This window comes from Lissotriton vulgaris, chromosome 3_1 (assembly GCF_964263255.1).
Source record: "Lissotriton vulgaris chromosome 3_1, aLisVul1.2, whole genome shotgun sequence".
NCBI classification, from domain to species: domain Eukaryota; kingdom Metazoa; phylum Chordata; class Amphibia; order Caudata; family Salamandridae; genus Lissotriton; species Lissotriton vulgaris.
The window spans coordinates 39523150-39541551 of record NC_141689.1 but is presented as its reverse complement, the minus strand read 5'-3'; the positions used below and the strand labels follow the sequence as shown (position 1 = coordinate 39541551).

General features: G+C 41.9%; 1 protein-coding gene across 1 annotated transcript in view; it reads left to right on the top strand.

Annotated features, from left to right (window-relative positions):
- LOC147725886 (long-chain-fatty-acid--CoA ligase ACSBG2-like) overlaps positions 1–18402 on the top strand; it is a 276579-nt gene that overhangs the window by 16827 nt on the left and 241350 nt on the right. Inside the window, exons 3-4 of the mRNA XM_086960031.1 lie at positions 4946–5034; positions 9103–9223. Of these exons, the coding sequence (XP_086816157.1) occupies positions 4946–5034; positions 9103–9223 (210 nt within the window). The remainder of the gene's footprint in view (positions 1–4945; positions 5035–9102; positions 9224–18402) is intronic.

Below are 18402 nucleotides of genomic sequence, written 5' to 3'. Positions count from 1 at the left end.
CAATCTAGCAGAAGCAGGCTTTGGATAGTTAGACAAGAAAATGCCTACTTTCAAACACAGAATATTAAAACCAACTTTACTAAAAGATGCATTTTATCATTCAGAGTTCAGGCATACTAAATTCGAATTTCTACCATGTTCCCTGAGTCAGTTAGGATTATAAAATGTAATAATCACAACTGCCCATTCTGGCCTACAGAGAAAAAGTAGCCTTACAATAGTGAAAAACGAAAATGGCTGTAATTCCCTATTAGGACATGCTACACACACCAGGGCATGTCCTACCTTATGCTTACAATGTACCCTGCCCTTGGGCCTACCAAAGGAGTGTCTGATATGAAGCAAAGGGACGGTTTAGGGACGGGGTGCACTAGCCAAGTCGACATGGCAGTCCAGACTGCACACATTCCTTGCAATGGCAGGCCTGAGACACACTTTACAATCTGCTTCTGTGGGTGGCACAACCAGTGCGGCAAGCCCACCAGCAGCATTTGATTTACAAGCCCTGGGCACACATGGTGCACTGTACTAGGGTCTGACAAGTATATCAAATAACCCAATCATGGAATCACTAATTAGTACATCAATTTAACATAGGGAGCACTTGCACGGTGGCACTGAATAGCAGTGGCACAGTGTCCAAAACACATAACCAGCAAAACATATCAAAAACAAAGGAGGCAATCTGATAAAATGGAAGGGAGACTCACGCCTATGATGCCAGGTCTAACACTCTGCAGCACCATCCCATCCATTATGAGCAAGCGGACGTGTAATTTGACGTGTCCATCTACCCACGCTCTGGAGAGCTTGGGTTCAGCTTGTCACAAAAGGCAAGGGACTTTCCATCTTCACTTGTAATCCTCAATGCCATAAGTAATCCTCTGTGCTATAAGATGTAGAGTGCCTTCCAGTATCAGTCTGTGAGTGTTCCCGGAGGGATTGGTGGGAGATTCGTAAACAGGTGACGACATGTTGGGGAAATTTCTAACAGAACTGGATAGCAGACATTATGTGCTCCAAAGTAGAGTCACAACCACTAGGGCCGACTGCTGCCTTCACACCTGAGCAGGGAAGCGGATTATCATTGATAATGGAGGAATGGCATAGCCCATTTCCTTCGTCCAATCTTGGAGAAAGAAATCCATTGCTGCCGTCTTTGGATCTGGCCTCTAGCTGAAATATCTGTAAATGTGGTGATCCATGCATGACACAGAGAGGTCTATTATGAACAAACCTGATCTGTTCACCAGTCTATTGAATACCCTGTGAGAAAGTTTCCAGAGGCTCATGTCTTGTATGTGCCTTCAGTACCAGTCCACCACCTGATTGGAGGTCCCCAGGAGGCATTCCGCTGTGACTGAGATCTGATGTTCCGGGCAGTAATCCATTAAGTCATTGACTACATCTGATAGTGTTCAAGATCTTGCTTCCCCAGATAGTTAATATATCTATTAGGACACACCATTGGACCATGACCTTGGTCCAGCATCGCACTGCGTAGGAGCCTGCCAAGAGAGCCAAGAGTTTGATGTGTAGCTTTTGCTCTTCAAAGGACCATCCTTCTTCTACAGAGAACTCCTCTTATAAGTCCTCCCCAGATGCTTCTGTTGATATTTGGTCCTACTTTCAGGACTGGCTGAAATCCAAATATTGTGCTTCTGATCTTGGCATCCAAGTGCGAGAGCCACCAACATATGTCTGCTTTGGTCTTTTTTGATAGAGAGACAGTACAATACGTCAGGCCATTCCAAAGATGGGATGACCGTAGGTGTTGGAGGGCCTTGTAATGCAATGGGCTCAGAAAGATGGCCTGAATGAACATGCCATGATGGGCAGTAGGCGTGTGATATGATGAATATATATAAAAGCACAAAGCGCCACTTGTGGCTATTAGGTTGAAATGGGCCGGGGGAAAGTCACAAGTTCAGGCTGATTGCAGTGGAGCGTGGGTTGTACCCTCGTGCTGTCCTCCTTTAACGTTCACTTTCCTGAAAATCCACCCGTATCTTCAACTGAGTCCTCCCTTCAGGCTTTAAATACCCAAAACCCGTAACGGATTCCTGTCAATATTCTACTCCTAATACCCACTCCCTCTCACTCAAGACTCCAACTCCCATAATGCACCAAAACAAACCAGCCTGCGTGACCAAAAGGCACTAATTTGTGTACCCTACCAGCCCCTAATCACCGGGTGAACTTCTCCCAAAGTACAAAAACACTGTAAAAATAATGTCCATTCCAACATACAGGCAGTGAACAATAGGACCTGGAAGATGGACATCCTGGCAAAATGGGAGGAACGGAGCTGCTTCCTGCCCCACCTACATTTTACAGGAGCTGCCTCAGCATATTTAAAAATAATTTAACACCAGGCTTTTGTCACCTCAGACATCTTGGGACCTGGGCAGGGAGGACAAACATTTCAGACCCATCTGTTGGGGGGAGGGGCTCCAGCATTTCTTCCATTCAAAGCTGACACCAGGTACAAACAGTGGACCCTCAGACCCACTCTTCAGTGCACTACTGGACCTGTGGAAAACTACAGAAGGACTGCCTTGTACACCAGTGGTTCCTTATTTCTCAGAGAACTGCCTTGCTTCTTGAAGGAAGGAGGGCCATTTGCTTGAACCCAGGACTACCAGAGCAACTCCAAGGGTCAGTTCTCTGGCCTACTGTTCTGAGCTACACAGATACAATAAGCCAGAGAAGCCTTCCTACAATTGTCCATCTGTCCTGCTGCAACTGGACCTGTCTGGACATGCAACTGGACCTCCTTGAGCCTCGCTGGCCTCTTCTGGAGTGAGTTCCTGATCCTTTAGAGGTGCCTCCATAGGTCCTGGACCCTTGGCTGGAAGCAGTTGGGCTCCTCCTGTGAAATCCTGAAAATTTGAACTCCTTTGCGCCGGACTTTGAGAAGGTAGCTTTTTCAGTGGGATTAACTTGGCCCTGCTCTCAATCGCAGTTGGTCTGAACTTGGTTAGGCTTCTTTCTTCAATCGCTAGTCTCTAACTGTCATCAGTTACGAATGCTCGGAGGTGGAAGTTATGCTAATAATCTCTCAACAGTCTGTTGTTAGAGCAGATAATTGGAAAAATAACTACTATTGCGTACCTCTACAAGCCTTCCCCAATCACTCTCTATGCCGTTTCACACTAGGGTGTCTCCAGAGAAGGGTGTGAGTAACAGAAGTGATGGGTTCCTTTGTCCCAATGGTGATGGATATCCTGTCCGCTGAAATATAAATCAAATTATATCCTGTGGGATATATATATTGGAGGATGAGATATCTGTCACTGATGTGATGGAGTAACCAGTCTGCTGAGGTTCAAATCAGGCCCTCAGAGTCTGGTGATTGTAATCGGATTATGATCGCTACAGACGCTCCTTGTATTTACAAATATATAAATGAAATTCATAAAACGAGGAAGTGAATTTAATTCCATGTTCTATTGTCTTTTCAATTTTCTAAACAACAGATCCCTTGTGAAGCAAACTAAGGGCCTACATGCAAGTTTGGCGAATGGTTTACTCCATCACAAATGTGATGGATATCCTGTCTGCTGTGTTACAATTCCATTATGTCCGATGGAACTTATAATATGGCGGACGTGATATCAGTAACGTTTGTGATGGAGTATCCCAATCACCAAACTCATAATCAGGTCCTCAGAGTTGGCTGCCTGTTTCTACCTATGGAATGGACCACGAACCAATAAAGATTTTTAAATATGTGCACTATGTTCTACATTATTAACATGGAACTAATTAAGGTAACACATTTATTATTATACAGTTATGTTTCTTTATCTTTGGTGTTTTCAGTTGTGCAACTGGGTTGGGTTATTAAAAGGGGTATTTAAAATCATTTTGAATTCCACCACTTTGCCATCACCCAAGGGTCTTCCTGGATCTTATAAAACAAATCACAGATACTTAATTTACAGCTTTCCCTCTTCTTATTCCTAGCTCCAGCCAAATGGATCTGACCTCTCTCGTATAGACCCAAATAACCTGTTAAAACTAGCTACTGAACTTTACTTATGATGTGTGGTTAATGCATGTTGGTGACTGTGCATGTAGTCAGTCATACTCAATTTATTCGGTTAATAAAAAGCATAAAAGTACATTACCAACATCTTGTACAGCAAATTTAAAACATATACAAATGTCATATTAGAATAATCTTAGGCATCATACAAATTCTGCAAGACAACAACCCTCAGCCATTTGATTGTTTTAAAAAAGGCATATGCAAAAATTCATTAAAGAATTACTCTAGAACACAAAAGACAACCAATTAATAAACATTTAAATAAAGGTACTCTTCAATAAAAAAGACCTCCAATTTAAAACACATTTCATCGCGGTTATAGAAGAAATAAAACATCACACAACATAGAGGCCCTTCTTTTCCTTTCCCTAACCGATGCAACAAAAAAACTAGCAATATTAAAACTTTTCCATGTATTGTTCAGCATCTGTACGTATACTAATATATACCGCATAAAACCATTATCCTTTAAAATAGGCACTAAAAAAAGTTTCCGATTTTGAAAAAAAGTTGTTGCAAAACCTTGGAAAGTGCAATGTGTCTTGGGTACAAGGGCCCAAATCTTTCACCTTTCTCCATTCCTGAGGTTTAGCCAGTATGAAGTGCAATGTGCATGTAATCGATTAAAGATACTGAAGGAGGTAAGTAAGATGTTTATATAACATTGGTATAACTTTGAAAAACATGTTAGCATGCTAAAGTTTCCTTTTGCTCTATTTTTATTGGCTGCTGTTGTGTTGAAAAGGATTGAATGTCCTACCAATTTTATGAAAGTGCTTGTACAAGGTTCTGGTGATGTTCTAACCTTAGCTCTACTACGTGCTGCCCTAATGGACCATGGCAGATGAAGATCTGGTACTGATCATGTCTCTCTGAATCTTATCCTTGCAGCTCGGTCTGGAGCGCTTCCACGGCGTTGGGATCCTGGGCGCCAACGCCCCAGAGTGGTTCATCGGCCACATTGGAGCCATCATGGCCGGGTAAGTGCCACCTCTTGCTCTACTTGCTCATACTTTACACATAATCAGGTTTACTGAAATTATGCGATTGTGTGGCCACTGTCATTTTCATATAATTATAGATTTGCTGCACTTGCCACATAACCCATCATCTGCCACATAATATGCAGATTTTAACAAAACACAAAAAATGTGTTCCAAGATCAAAGGGTTTAAAAGTTACTAACACTGCAGCACAGTGGAAGGCCATTTGCAAAGCTTGGCAGGTCACCTTTCTGTTGCTTATTACTATATTGGGTGTGAATCTGGTACTAAGGAGGTGCAACCAATGCCCAGACAGTGTTAACAAGTTTAAAAATGACAAAATAATAAAGTAATACTATTACACAATGTGTAGCATTACACCACATATTTTGCTTTTTCTTGCCGTGTAATTTACTCAACCCTGCAGCATAATTTGTCCATCCCCTGGTTTATAATTCTAGTGGCCCTGCACATAGTAAATAGTTCAGCTAACACCCCGGACAGTCACTATTTGCCACTCCAATTGCATCAGCCCTGCTGATAGTCAACACTGTATGTAGACACAACATTCACCATGGCTCAAGCTTCTTGAGATACGAGAACTCAGGAAGTCACCTGGGACATGACACCTATCTCCATTGTATTTGATTCTTACATTGGGCATGTAAAAGAAAACATTAGCGTAATACAGTTATATCTATGCATTTTTCTATATGGTGATATTCATATAAACAAACCTGGTTGAGGAAGGGGAGACGGACGAGCTGTAAACTACAGGCAGGAGCCCATGTTTCTCTTTGAAGAGATTGAACTTCTATTTCTTTTGGGATGCAGAAGGTCTGAGGGTTATGGAGATGTTGTTCCAGATCCTGCTTGCCCAGCCCTGTCTTCAGTTTCCTTTCTCACATTTCTCCATCTTGTTACTGGTGTCCAGAAGAGCTCTTGAGGTGGGTTGTTTCTTGGCCAGGTGTTCAAGGATGACATTTCCGATAGTTTATTTGGTGATGCCACTGTTTTTAAATTTGGTCTGGGCCTACAGATGGAAGAAATAAAGTTCCTTTAATGTAGGGGTCATGTGGTTGAATTTCCTAAGAACAATGATAAGCTGGAGCAGCTTGTACTATATTTAAGGACCACAAATTTGGTGCAAAGGAGGTCTTTTTGCATGTCTTGTCTCTTGCATTATCCTTCTTCTGGACAAGGATGAAGATGGTGACCTTCTCCAGCTGCCTCCGCACTGTTCCCCACTGTCTTTGAATGGGCAAGTTGGAGACTCCAAGTATAGAGCCACAAATATCCTTACTCTAATAATGTAAGAAAGAGAAAAAAGATTGTGCCCCTAGAGGGAGAAAATGCAATAAGGCAATAAAACCCTTCACTAGACTGATAACAAAATATCAAGAAATAGAAACCGCAAAAGACCTCAAATCTCAAATAGAGGAAACAAAGACGAGTTGGCGATGAAATGTGTTGAAGACTGACTCTTCGAACATTGCAAATAATGAGACTCAAAAGCAGATTCCTTAAGTACTGTCCAGTGCTGATCTGCCCTCGCCCAACCAGGCCTGGGTGTAGTTTGTGGAGTTTCGCAACGCGGAACTCTGCGAAGTGACAAAATAACTCAACAGAGTTCCGCAAGTAGCAAAGTGCAGTGCGAACTGCTGATGCAGTTTGCGTTGATCTTCCTGCTGCTCAGTTAGAAACTCTACCTGAGAGGCAGCTCGCGCTCCCCAACTTACTGTTCGCGAGTGCTATGTAATGCGCTCTGATACCCGATTCGGGTGCAGTTCGCGCTATATAAAACTCTTTAAAAAAAACAAAAGTTGACCGCCCAGGCCTACACACAGCCTGAAAACATTTCCATTTCCTTTTGTTATGAGTATTCCCAGTTGAAACAAGTGGTATTTTCTGCTATTAGTGGACAGTGACTTTGGTCCTCTGACCACCAAAGATTCTCGGCATGAGGCTTCATCAGCCTCTCTAATTGCCTAATACCTAACCCCCCAAAATGTTTGTTGAGATCAGGTGCTTTCAGGGTGATATGGTGGTGGGCACCACAAAAATATTTGTGTGTAAAAAAGAGTGCTTTATAATGAAAATACTTTGTGAAGATCTTGGTTTAGAGGTAGGTGAAGTGCTTTAGTGGGCTTATATGCAAGGGCAGGAAGAGTCTATCCGACCCCCCAGGATATAGCGGCATGGATTAGCAAATTTAGTGGCACAAAAATTGAAATATAGCGGCACAAATATGGAAATTTAGTGGCAATTTTGCGGCATTTTATTTGGCCATTCTTCCTACAACAAACACAGATATCTTAGTTTTTTTAGTTATTTAACAACATGAAGCTATCTATATTTGGTTTATTTACAATGTAGACACTTTGTTTCCCTCGAAGAGCAAAAGACTGCCCGCAAGATCACAAACATCCACAACAGCTTCAACGCCACGACCACCCCAACAAACACTGAGACCTCTGCCCCCACGACCACCACCAGCACCGACCGCATACTCTCCTGGACCAACATCAACGACGAGGACACCATCACGATCATGAACACCATCCACTCCGGATCTCCGTCAGACCCATGCCCACAGTCCAGACCCCCCAGGATATAGCGGCCTTTGTAAAACTGCTGCGATTTCTACAAAAGTGCCGATTTTGCGGGCACTTTTGTAAAAATCGTGGCATTTTTACAAAAGTGCCGATTTCGCGGAAAACTGCGAAATCGCGAAATCCTGGAGGGTCTGGTCTATGTAGTGGATGCTAGAAGAGTCAGCATTAGGACCGCAAGCCTAGCCAGAGGTAGCCTTTCAGAAGATGCCTCTGTTAGGAGCTTTGTGCTTACACATACTCAGTGGCTGGGAGTTCTTGTGGTGGTGCAGCCTTGAGGACAGCTACAAGTGTGTGTGGCAGCAGTGGGTCAGGATGAAACTCACACCCATAAGGTTGCTGGTGAATAGTTACCTGCTGCCATCTTTGCTGCGGTTCTTGAAGATGGCATGCGCCTCATGCCATAACAAGTTGAAAGAGCAAACACGCCTTTCCCCAGCCTCTCTGTTATTTATTTTATTTATTTTATTTTTTGAGCTTGTACAGCGCGACAGCTACCCAAAAGGGTTTCCCGGCGCTAAAAGAGGCAGTGAGCCGGAAAGGCCAGAAGAAAAACTAACAAGCTGAGGGATTATTGCTTGAACAGCCAGGTCTTTATAGCTCTGCGGAAACGAGCATAACTGGTCTCTGAACGAATAGTGAAAGGGAGAGAATTCCAAAGTCTAGGACCCAAAAAGGAAAAAGATCTGCCACCCATTCTTGCAAATCTAGATTTGGGCACCCAGAAAAACCCTTGTGATGAGGAACGGAGGCAGCGTGCAGATATGTAGGTTTTAACAAGAGATTGTAAATAACTGGGTGCGTTACCTATTTTTCTTTTGTGCATGTAGCTCAAGGTTTTAAATTGAAGTCGGCTCTCAACTTTGAGCCAGAGAAGGTCACGTAGGCATCCCGTGATGTGATCCGTTCGGTGACTACCGCAAAGCAAGCGCGCAGCAGCATTTTGAACTAGTTGGAGACGTCTCGTGACTGCCTTGTTTGCCCCTAAGTAAAGTACATTTACGTAATCCAACCGAGAGATTATCAGGGCATTTATTACTGACTTCAGGGTGTCAGGTGGCAGCATCCAGAAGATTTTCTTCAGCCAACGCAGAATGGTGAAGCAGATGGCTGCCACTTTGTTTACCTGGCACTGCATTGTTAAGCCATTATCCATGATCACTCCCAGATTGCGCACGTGTTCAGTTGGAGATGGAGGAGGGCCCATCTCTGACGGCCAGTGCTTTGAACTCCAGTGGTCTTGTTTTTGACCAAGAACCAAGACTTCGGTCTTGGTTCTTCAGTCTTCTGTCTTCTGTTATGCTGTGATGGTCCTTGCTTAGTTCTGGCTTGTGAGGGGATTGGTAAAGTGTCTTTAGGAATCAATCATGCAGCATTTCAGTCCTTCAATACACAGTTAAGCATCTTCTCAACACAAAGACATGGATTTCAAACTCTCCTTCTTTGTTTGCAGAGGTACTCCTGCAGGAATATACCCCACAAGTTCAGCGGACACCTGTCACTACGTGGCCAGCAACAGTGAAGCCAACATCCTTCTTGTAGATGACCACCACCAACTGGAGAAGATTCTGCAGGTGAGATGTTCACTCATTCTCTCTCCTTCCACATACACATATCACAATGATATTGATCCAGCGGAAGCCTACGGATGAACACTTCATAAAACCAAATGTCTCAATGGGGCCCATACACATTTACCCAAATGCTCATCCACACTCCCTGTTAGGTCCGCTGGGGGTCAAGTTCTGTAATTTGCCTAAGTTCTGATTAGTTAATTCCCTGCAGCCACAAACAATTTGTAATATTATTCAATGCTTAACTAATCTGTTACAAATCAACAATCTTTCCTCTGGTCGATGGACCATTAGTTGAGTTAGGTGCTGGTGATATTAACAGTTAGCTAACTAATTCACAGATCTCAGTAAAATTACTTGCTCCATCAATATCTAAGGCACAAAGTAGTAGCAGGCAGATTCTGAGCCCTTCAGCATGGTCGCCCCAAGATCGCCTTGCCTTAACCTTAAACATTAAATGAGCAGGGCAGCTTTAGGCCAAGTTCCCTAGCATGATCCTCAGAGTTCAAAGTGTGTATAAAAAAGTAGGAGGCTTGTATAGTGAAAAATATAAAGATTTATTTTAGAGCTAAATGAAAGAAGCACAGCACGTCCGTTAGGCAGCAAGTCCAGTATATCATACAGTTGAGGCAGAATCTGGAACCCAGCATGTAAGATGCAGGCACGCATCATACATTCTAGGCTCCAGCCACAGTAACAGAAGAAATGGAGAAAGAAAACAAAGCAGAGGAAATGCAAGAATGTAACACATCTTATCCCTACAAAAGAAAATTAACACAGGTACCTACTAGGCATTCTTTTGGGTCTAACATCAGTTTTAACTCTAGATGCAATTGACAAACCTTTATGAGGAGCACCTTGAGGAGACATCTTAACATTACGCATCAACATGCCTGGATTGTTATTGAGGCAAGGCGCCCGTGATGGAAGTGAGTTAGAAGAACTAGGACATTTGGCCACCCTACGAACATTCCAAACTCTTCCATCTTGAGTGGCAACACTGTTTTTGAACACTTTAACCACTTTAAAGGGAGGAAAGAATTTAGAAAATCCTTTAACCAGAAACCCAGGTTTTTTAACCCTCGCCCATTTTCCTACAACAAAGTCATGAAGTTTGACATTCATTTTTGAATGAAACAACACTTTCATACTCTGTTGCCTATCTTCAACACGTTTAGCAACACTCTCAAGATCAACTTTAGAATCATTCTTGTTTAACTTCTTAACCCACCAGGGACAAATGACAGAAGTAGCTTCCCTTCCTTTCAGAAGTTTGAAAGGACTCACACCAGTAACAGAGTGAGGTGTGATGCGATAACTCCATAACCTTTTCCTGATAACATCCAACCAATTATCATCAGAAAAACTTATACCACTAATACAATCTTTAAGAACTCGATTGAAACGCTCAACCTGACCATTCTCCCTAGGCTCATATAAAGAGACAGTATGATGTTTAATACCACAACTGTTAAGGAACTGTTCAATCTCAGAAGAAACCAACTGTGTACCATTATCCGTGACACAAATCTCTGGAAAACCTTCCCTAGCAAAAATCTCTTTAAAAAAAAAAACCATAATAACCTGTGAAGAAGCATTACTAACAAAATTTACTTCAGGCCATTTCGAATGGTAATCTACCAAAACTAAAGCAAATCGAGCATTCAACGGCAAATGTTTAAAAGGACCAGAGATGTCAAAAGCCACTTTCTGCCAAAAAAAATTAGGCCAAGCCACAGGCTTAAGAGGAGCAGAAGATAAATGAAGCATTTTATCGCTACTAATACACTGTGAACATTCCCTTACCATTCTGTCAACCATCTTATCAATGCCAGGCCACCAAAAGTTTTCTCTAATCAACCGTTTCATAGACGACATACCAATATGACCCTGGTGAGCCAGCAACAAAATCTTCTCTTGTAAAGAAGCAGGAGGAATTAGCTTACCAGTCTTGGACAAAAGACCACCAAATTCTTCAATTTCAGAAGCAACCTGAGAAAAAGAAGCTAATTCAGCAGAAGTGCACTTACTATTAGGCCATCCAACTCTTACGTAGTCAAAAATTTGTTGACATACAGAATCTTTTTCCAATTCCTTAAACCATTCATCTTCAGTTAACGTTAAAAACTACTGAGAAATGCAATCCTCAATAGAAGCAACAACATCCACATCAAGATCAATAGTAGAAACCTTATCAACACTACAGGGTAACCTGGAGAGAAAATCTGCTGTGACGTTGCTCTTTCCTGGTACATACACAATTTCCAAATCATATTCCTAAGGCGTGAAGATAAACGAGCTATCCGTGCAGTAGAGTTCCATCCTCCCCCGGGAGACAAAATCCCTATCAACGGTTTGTGGTCTGTTCTCAAAATAAACCTGTTTCCCCACACATCATTTCTAAAATGCTCCACAGCCCAAATACAGGCTAGCAGCTCTTTTTCAATAACCGAGTACCTTCTTTCCGTGGGAGATAAAGTTCTAGAAGCAAAAGCTACACACCACTCATCCTTACCCGCACACTGACTCAGAACACCTCCAATGCCATATAGACTGGCATCCACAGTAACAATGCATTTCTTATTAATACAGAATGATTTTAGTGTGGGAGCATTGACAATCTCATTTTTAATTTGCTTAAAAGCAATATCTTGCTTGTCCGTCCATCTTGTTAGCAAAATTCTGAATAAATTTGCTGTAATACTCACATAACCCAGCAAATGAGAGCAATTTTTCCTTATTATCAGGGGCTGGTGCTTTCATAATAGCATCCACAAGATTTTTCTTTGGTACCACTCCTTCTCCAGAAAGAGTGTGTCCCAAATATTCAACAGATTTACAGAAAAACTTACACTTGCTGGCCTTAATTGTCAGACCAAATTTTTCTAATTTAGAGCAGACTTCTTTAAGGTGAGAGTGGTGTTCACAGGTATTTTTAGAAAACACAAGTATATTGTCTTGAAAACACTTGACGAATCCTAGATCTTTAAAGATGTGATACATGGCCCTTTGAAACACTGAAGCAGCTGAAGCCAAACCAAATGGCATTCTCTTGAACTGAAATAACCCATGAGGGGTGATGAATGCTGTGAATTGTTTAGAGTCTTCAGTGAGTTCGATCTGGTGATACGCAGACCTAAGGTCTAACGTTGAAAACACACTTGCACCATCTAACATACATAGCATTTCATTAATGTTAGGAAGTGGGTGACAGTCAGTAACCAAACTCTTATTAAGTGCCCTCAAATCTACACATAGCCTAATAATTTTGTCAGGTTTAATGGCTAAAACAATGGGAGAAACCCACTCTGATGATTCCACTTCCTCAATTATATTTTCCTTCACCATGGTATCCAACATATCTCTAAGCTCGTCCCTAATACTAATAGGAACCCCCCTTAGTTTTTGTTTAACAGGAACAGAATTGGGCTTAACTTTGATTCTGTGACTAAACCCATTCAACTTACCCAACTTATCAGAAAACACTTTTGGAAAGGCACGAGAAATTTCTGTGAACTCAGGTAACTCAGTAGACTCTCCATTAGATATTGCAAGAACTGACACGGGATCCTTCAGTCTAGGGTTCAACGTAACTCCTAACTTTGCTTGGTCCCTCCATCCCAACACATTCACTCCTTTCCATGCAACATATAACTTCACAATAGCAGAACTACTTTTGATTGTAAGTAGAACTTCCTTAAAACCAATAAAATTGATCTTAGATCCATCGAAATTGTAAGCACTGATATCAGGTTTAGATAACGCATTGATATCAATTAGATCTCCAAACGATTCTATACAATATTCATGAGTGATAATGGTCCAAGGGGAACAAGAGTCCACCATAAGCTCTAATACTTTACCCAAAATATTAACAAAACTCTTAGGAAAAGATAAAGTATCAGCTTGTGAAATGCCAAATGACTCTTGGACAGAAACAACAATACCAAACTCCTTAATATCTGGATCATTACATGCTTCATCATTAACATATGATACATTACCAGCATGACGTTTAGAAGTAGAAAACGAAGATTTTTTAGTGTCTTGGAAAGATTTTGTAGGATTTTTGCACATTTTTGAAAAATGTCCAGAGCGCCCACATTTATTGCATTGTCTACTAATAGCTGGACACTGCGGAAAAGAAGCAATACGGTCAGGATTACCACATCTTAAAGAAAAAAACTTTTTAGTCTTTCCATCGTTCCTATTGGAATGATAAACATTTTTTGTTCATGAGGTTTAACAACACTAACTTCATTTCCAGAGGTAGAAGTACTAGAAGTAGATGCTTTATCCAACAATTTTATCCATTTATCTGACTGCTCAAGAGCTTTAGCAGTACTGATAGCTGTTTCTAAGCTAGGGTCACCTAAGATCCACAACTGCTCTTGAACTTTCTTACTCTTCACATGTACAATGATCTGATCTCTGATCATTTCATCCGTCATAAGACCAAAATCATAATGCAGTGATAATGCACGTAAAGCTGTAAGAAAATCATCAAAACATTCTTTTTCATCCTGAACTCTAGTATAAAATTTGAATCTATTTAGTGCAACACTAGTAATAGGTTTAAATCTCCCTTCAATCCTTGAAACAGCTTCATCATATCCATTACTATCACCACCCGATCTTACAGGTGGCAATGTTCTAAATACTAACTGTCCTTCTGAACCAAGACAATGTAAGAATATGTTCTTTTTTCTCTCTGCAGACATGCGTTCCCCATCCATAGCCTTGAGATAAGTAAAAAATTCTTCCTTCCATCTTGTCCATGGAATAGGCGGATCACCCTTAGATTGTAAGAACTTGGAAGGAGGATCAAATTGCATGTTAAATCCTCAATGTAAATAAATATTAAATAAATAAATTAAGAAAATTAAGAAAAAGAAATAAAATAATATCACATGTAAAGTCCAAAAGGAATCCTAAATGTAATGAATGGTAAAGACAATTAATACAAATATCCAGTAGATGGCAGTCTAGTAATAAAATAAATAGAGCTCCTGTTAAAATTTCCACTGCATAAAGTTCCAAAAGTAGAAAGAAATGTTGATGTAGCGTGAAGTTAATAAGATGGTATTAATATGAGGAAGTCAATAGTTTGTAAAATGAAGAAATACAGTCATTTTGAAGTAAATCCTCTCAAATGAAAATTAATTAACACCAAACACGCAAGGAAGAGAAGAGCGTGTAAAAATTGTACCTTTTCCTTTTGAATCAAGAGCAAAACAGTCTGATATTTCTTGTCCGGTGGACATAAATCAAAGGCTTCGTGTTTCTTTCTTCTCGGTAACTCAGTTACTATGGAAACGAAAATGGCAGCTTAGCGTGATGCGCGATGACGCTTAACGTGAGGCGCGTTGACACGCAGAAGAGGCTGGTAGGATTGCCTGAAACCGAGTGACAAATCAGAGCAGAAGAAAGTCTCTGATTGGTTGACGCGTCGATCAAAAGCCTCTGATTGGTTGAAGCGTCGAGCATCAGTCCCGGTTCACTTAGAAAAAGCTGAAAACACAAAGAAATTCAAGAAACATTGAATACTTCACAGAAATTCACTGAAGAAAGCAGGAAATCGATACAACACGGTCCGCTTCTCTTCTGAAGTAAGAAATGTAATTTTAAAAGTTGAAATGGTGGATTCTCAAAATTTCTGCTCCTGTGCTCCAAAAATAACGTGGCAGAAATATGATGGATGTCCCTCGTCGCCAGTATAAAAAAGTAGGATGCTTGTATAGTAAAAAATATAAAGATTTATTTTAGAGCTAAATGAAAGAAGCACAGCACGTCCGTTAGGCAGCAAGTCCAGTATATCATACAGTTGAAGCAGAATCTGGAACCCAGCATGTACATTCTAGGCTCCAGCCACAGTAACAGAAGAAATGGAGAAAGAAAACAAAGCAGAGGAAATGCAAGAATGTAACAGTGTGTCTGATTGGCTTCAGTACCTCTTACAGTCCACGCTTTGACTGAACTTTGACTGCACCTCAGTCCTGACCAGGACCAGCACTAAGGCCTGAGGCAGCTCAGTCAGCGCAACTCAGTGCCGAGCAGAGCTCAGATCTAAAGGCTCTCACACATTGCACTAGAATTGGAACCAACACTCTGATGGTTCTTCTCTGTTCTGACCAGGCCCAGTACTCAGGACAGTCCCAAAACTACGATGATCTGATCCAACTCTGACGGTGCACCTCACACCTGAGTAAATCCACTCAGAATTTAAACTGCCTTGACAAGGCACCTCGCCCTGGCCCGGGCCTCCACTCACATCTGCTACTACTCTCTAAATGCACCTTCATTCCAAGCAGGGCTCAGGTGTAAAAATGCTCTGAGAATGCACCTTAGTCATCGCCTGCACCAACATCTAAACATGCTCTGACTGTGACTCTCAATTCTCACCAGCATCAGGACTCTGATTTCACACAGCTCTGACTGCCCTCAGTTTTGATCAGAGCCAGTACTCAAATCCATTCTAGCTGTGACAATACATCCCACTCCTGACCAGCTCTGACAGAACCTCTCTGTCTTACACTGATTACCCCAAAGCAGTTGCTTCATTGTTTAATGATGCTGTAACATTCATCTGGTTTAAAACATTTAACAAACAATGAACACACATGTGATCTAACCAAATACTGTATTGTAGTGCAGTATTGAATTGGTACTTGCCTACATCATGTTGAGATCTCAAAGCACTTGGCTGACCATTGGTCAGTAATTCTGACTGTGAGGTGTTAGAGAGAATGTTGGTAGCAGTGTCATGTATTAATGTTAAGTGTTGCTGTATTGCATGATGCCCAGACAGTGAGCTCCAAGCGTGATGTAGTGGCTTGAGCACGACTTATGTTTGTGGCACAAATGTAAGTGTAAAGATTGATTTGCAAGGTGTACATACAAACCAGGCAGTGTTGTGGCCTTGGTTATGGGAAATTCCAAGACTTATGTCCCTTCTGTAATGCAAACTAATTGTTGACATCTGATTTATTTAGCCACTTTTTTCCATACTTTGCATGGCTTTGCTGAGATGCAACTACTTACTATGCAGGTTTTCTGTCATTTCGATCTATCCTCAGTGGGGTCCTTCCTGCACTGAAATGTCTTCTTTAATTGCAAAGTCCAAGTTTAAATTGTCAATAAAAATACTTTTCTTGACCTCTACAGCGTTTGCTAAACTGCCTCCTTTTGTCCTCTACATTAAAGCAACAGTAATAAAGCATACTTTACATTAGAACACAGAACATTGTCTAAACAATATGGCTGCCTTTAACACGAATCCTGAAGGTGGGTTCTGCTCCTATTCATTGTCAGAGCCATCCCAGACTTTATGACTCTAACCCCAGCAGGAAGGAAAACTGAATTTGGGTTTGACAGAGGGTAGGGCCTCTCAGTCTGCGCAGGGGAGTGGCTAGGGGAGAGCTTGAGACCTTCCAATTGGAAAAAGGAGTTAGCCATCTTGAATTTAAGGGTTTACAGAATTGTTTCTGTTAACCAATGAGGATGTGCTTAGAATGACGTGGGAATAGGGCAAGAGAGTAGATAAGACTGAGTTGCAGAAATCCTTCTGTCACTGGATAGTGGAGGGGATAAGTCTGACCCCTCACCACCACCTCCTCAGAACATTCTTGGACCTGAGCAGAAACTCCTGAAGAAACAAGACCCTGCAGGAAAGAAGGACCCAAGGACTCTTGAGTCCTGGTGGCACCCAGACACTGGAACATCTCTCCAAGCGTCAAGATTTGCGCTGCTCTATTCCTCCTCCAGGGACAGCAGAAGGACTCCTAACCCTAAGAGCATCAAGATGACCAGAGTACTGGACCTTGCTGAAGCCATGGTGGGGGACTGACCTAGTGTCTACAAGCCTAGTCCGAGGACCTAATGGTTCCAGGTGTGATGAGAGGAACTTTTCTTGATATTCGGAACAAATGGACACTTAAACCCCTGGAGAACAGGACAAGGTGCAGAAAGTTCCCAAGGAGGGGGCACATCAGCGGGAAAGAAAACTAGGCTTATCTCACTCTGAGCATTTTGACAATCTGCTAGCTGGTTTAGATGGAATTTAGGATACATGTTCTGGCTTATTGAGGCCGTTCAGAACTACAGCTTCCAGCCTTACCCTACTGGTAGATTTTGAGAATAGAACAAGTGAGTAAGGGCCTGATTTAGACCTCTGCGGACGGATTCCTCCATCACAACTTCCCACTCATGACGGTGACTGCACTATTAGTATAGTAGGCACACATGGTTAACATTTTTGAAAGTCCACATCCTGTGTAGATGCATGTCAGCGTAAAATCATAAATGTTCCCAACATGGTGCCTCGCCTCAAGAACAGTTGGTCGACTTCTGCACTAGAATGGGCACACTTTGGCACATTCATTTAAATACTTTGCAAAACCACATGTGGATCTATGTACTCTCATAGCTAGGTCAATATAACATGCAGCACTGTCATTATCACACACAACTTCTGTAGGTTCTCAGTCTCAACCAAGGACCCGCCTACATTAACCACCGCCTGACCTTCCACCAACCATTGAGAAGACTACGCTCCGCCTACCTTTCTCCTGCTCATAGTCCCTGCATCTACTGAAGCAGATGTAGAGGATGCACCTGCTACCACACTGCAGCAAAGACCAAGAACAGCTTCCCCCATGCACCTACTGACCATCACCTCACTTCCGGAATTCAAAATGTCCCTCAAGACCTGGCTGTGGGAATAAGCCTCCTGGGCTGCAAGTGCTTGGATACCCTATCAGGTCATTAGCTGTGCTTTATAAATCCTGATTGATTGATTGATTGATTAAAGCACAGGGAGTTGTCTGTCAACCCTCCACTGCACACAGCCAAAGGTCATTGTAAAGTGTCTCCACACATCCATTTTGGTGCAAGGGCACAAGTCACTCTGAAAAGAGCACAACATCGCATGTGATGGAAACAACTGCTGCTTGGGTTCAGTTTGTTTGTGTTCTTCCCAAGCTCCTGCAATATGATTTTTTACCTGTACAAAGTCTCAATTACATGACTCGGTATAATTTTGTAATCTCACGCATTTTGTGTCACAATTGTAGAACTAAATGGAGGACATTTTGCAAGAGTTTACTGGCATACAAAACATTTCACCTAGTCCAAGTAAACATAGAGTAACAGATCAAAACAAGCTCTTGCTCATGTTGCCT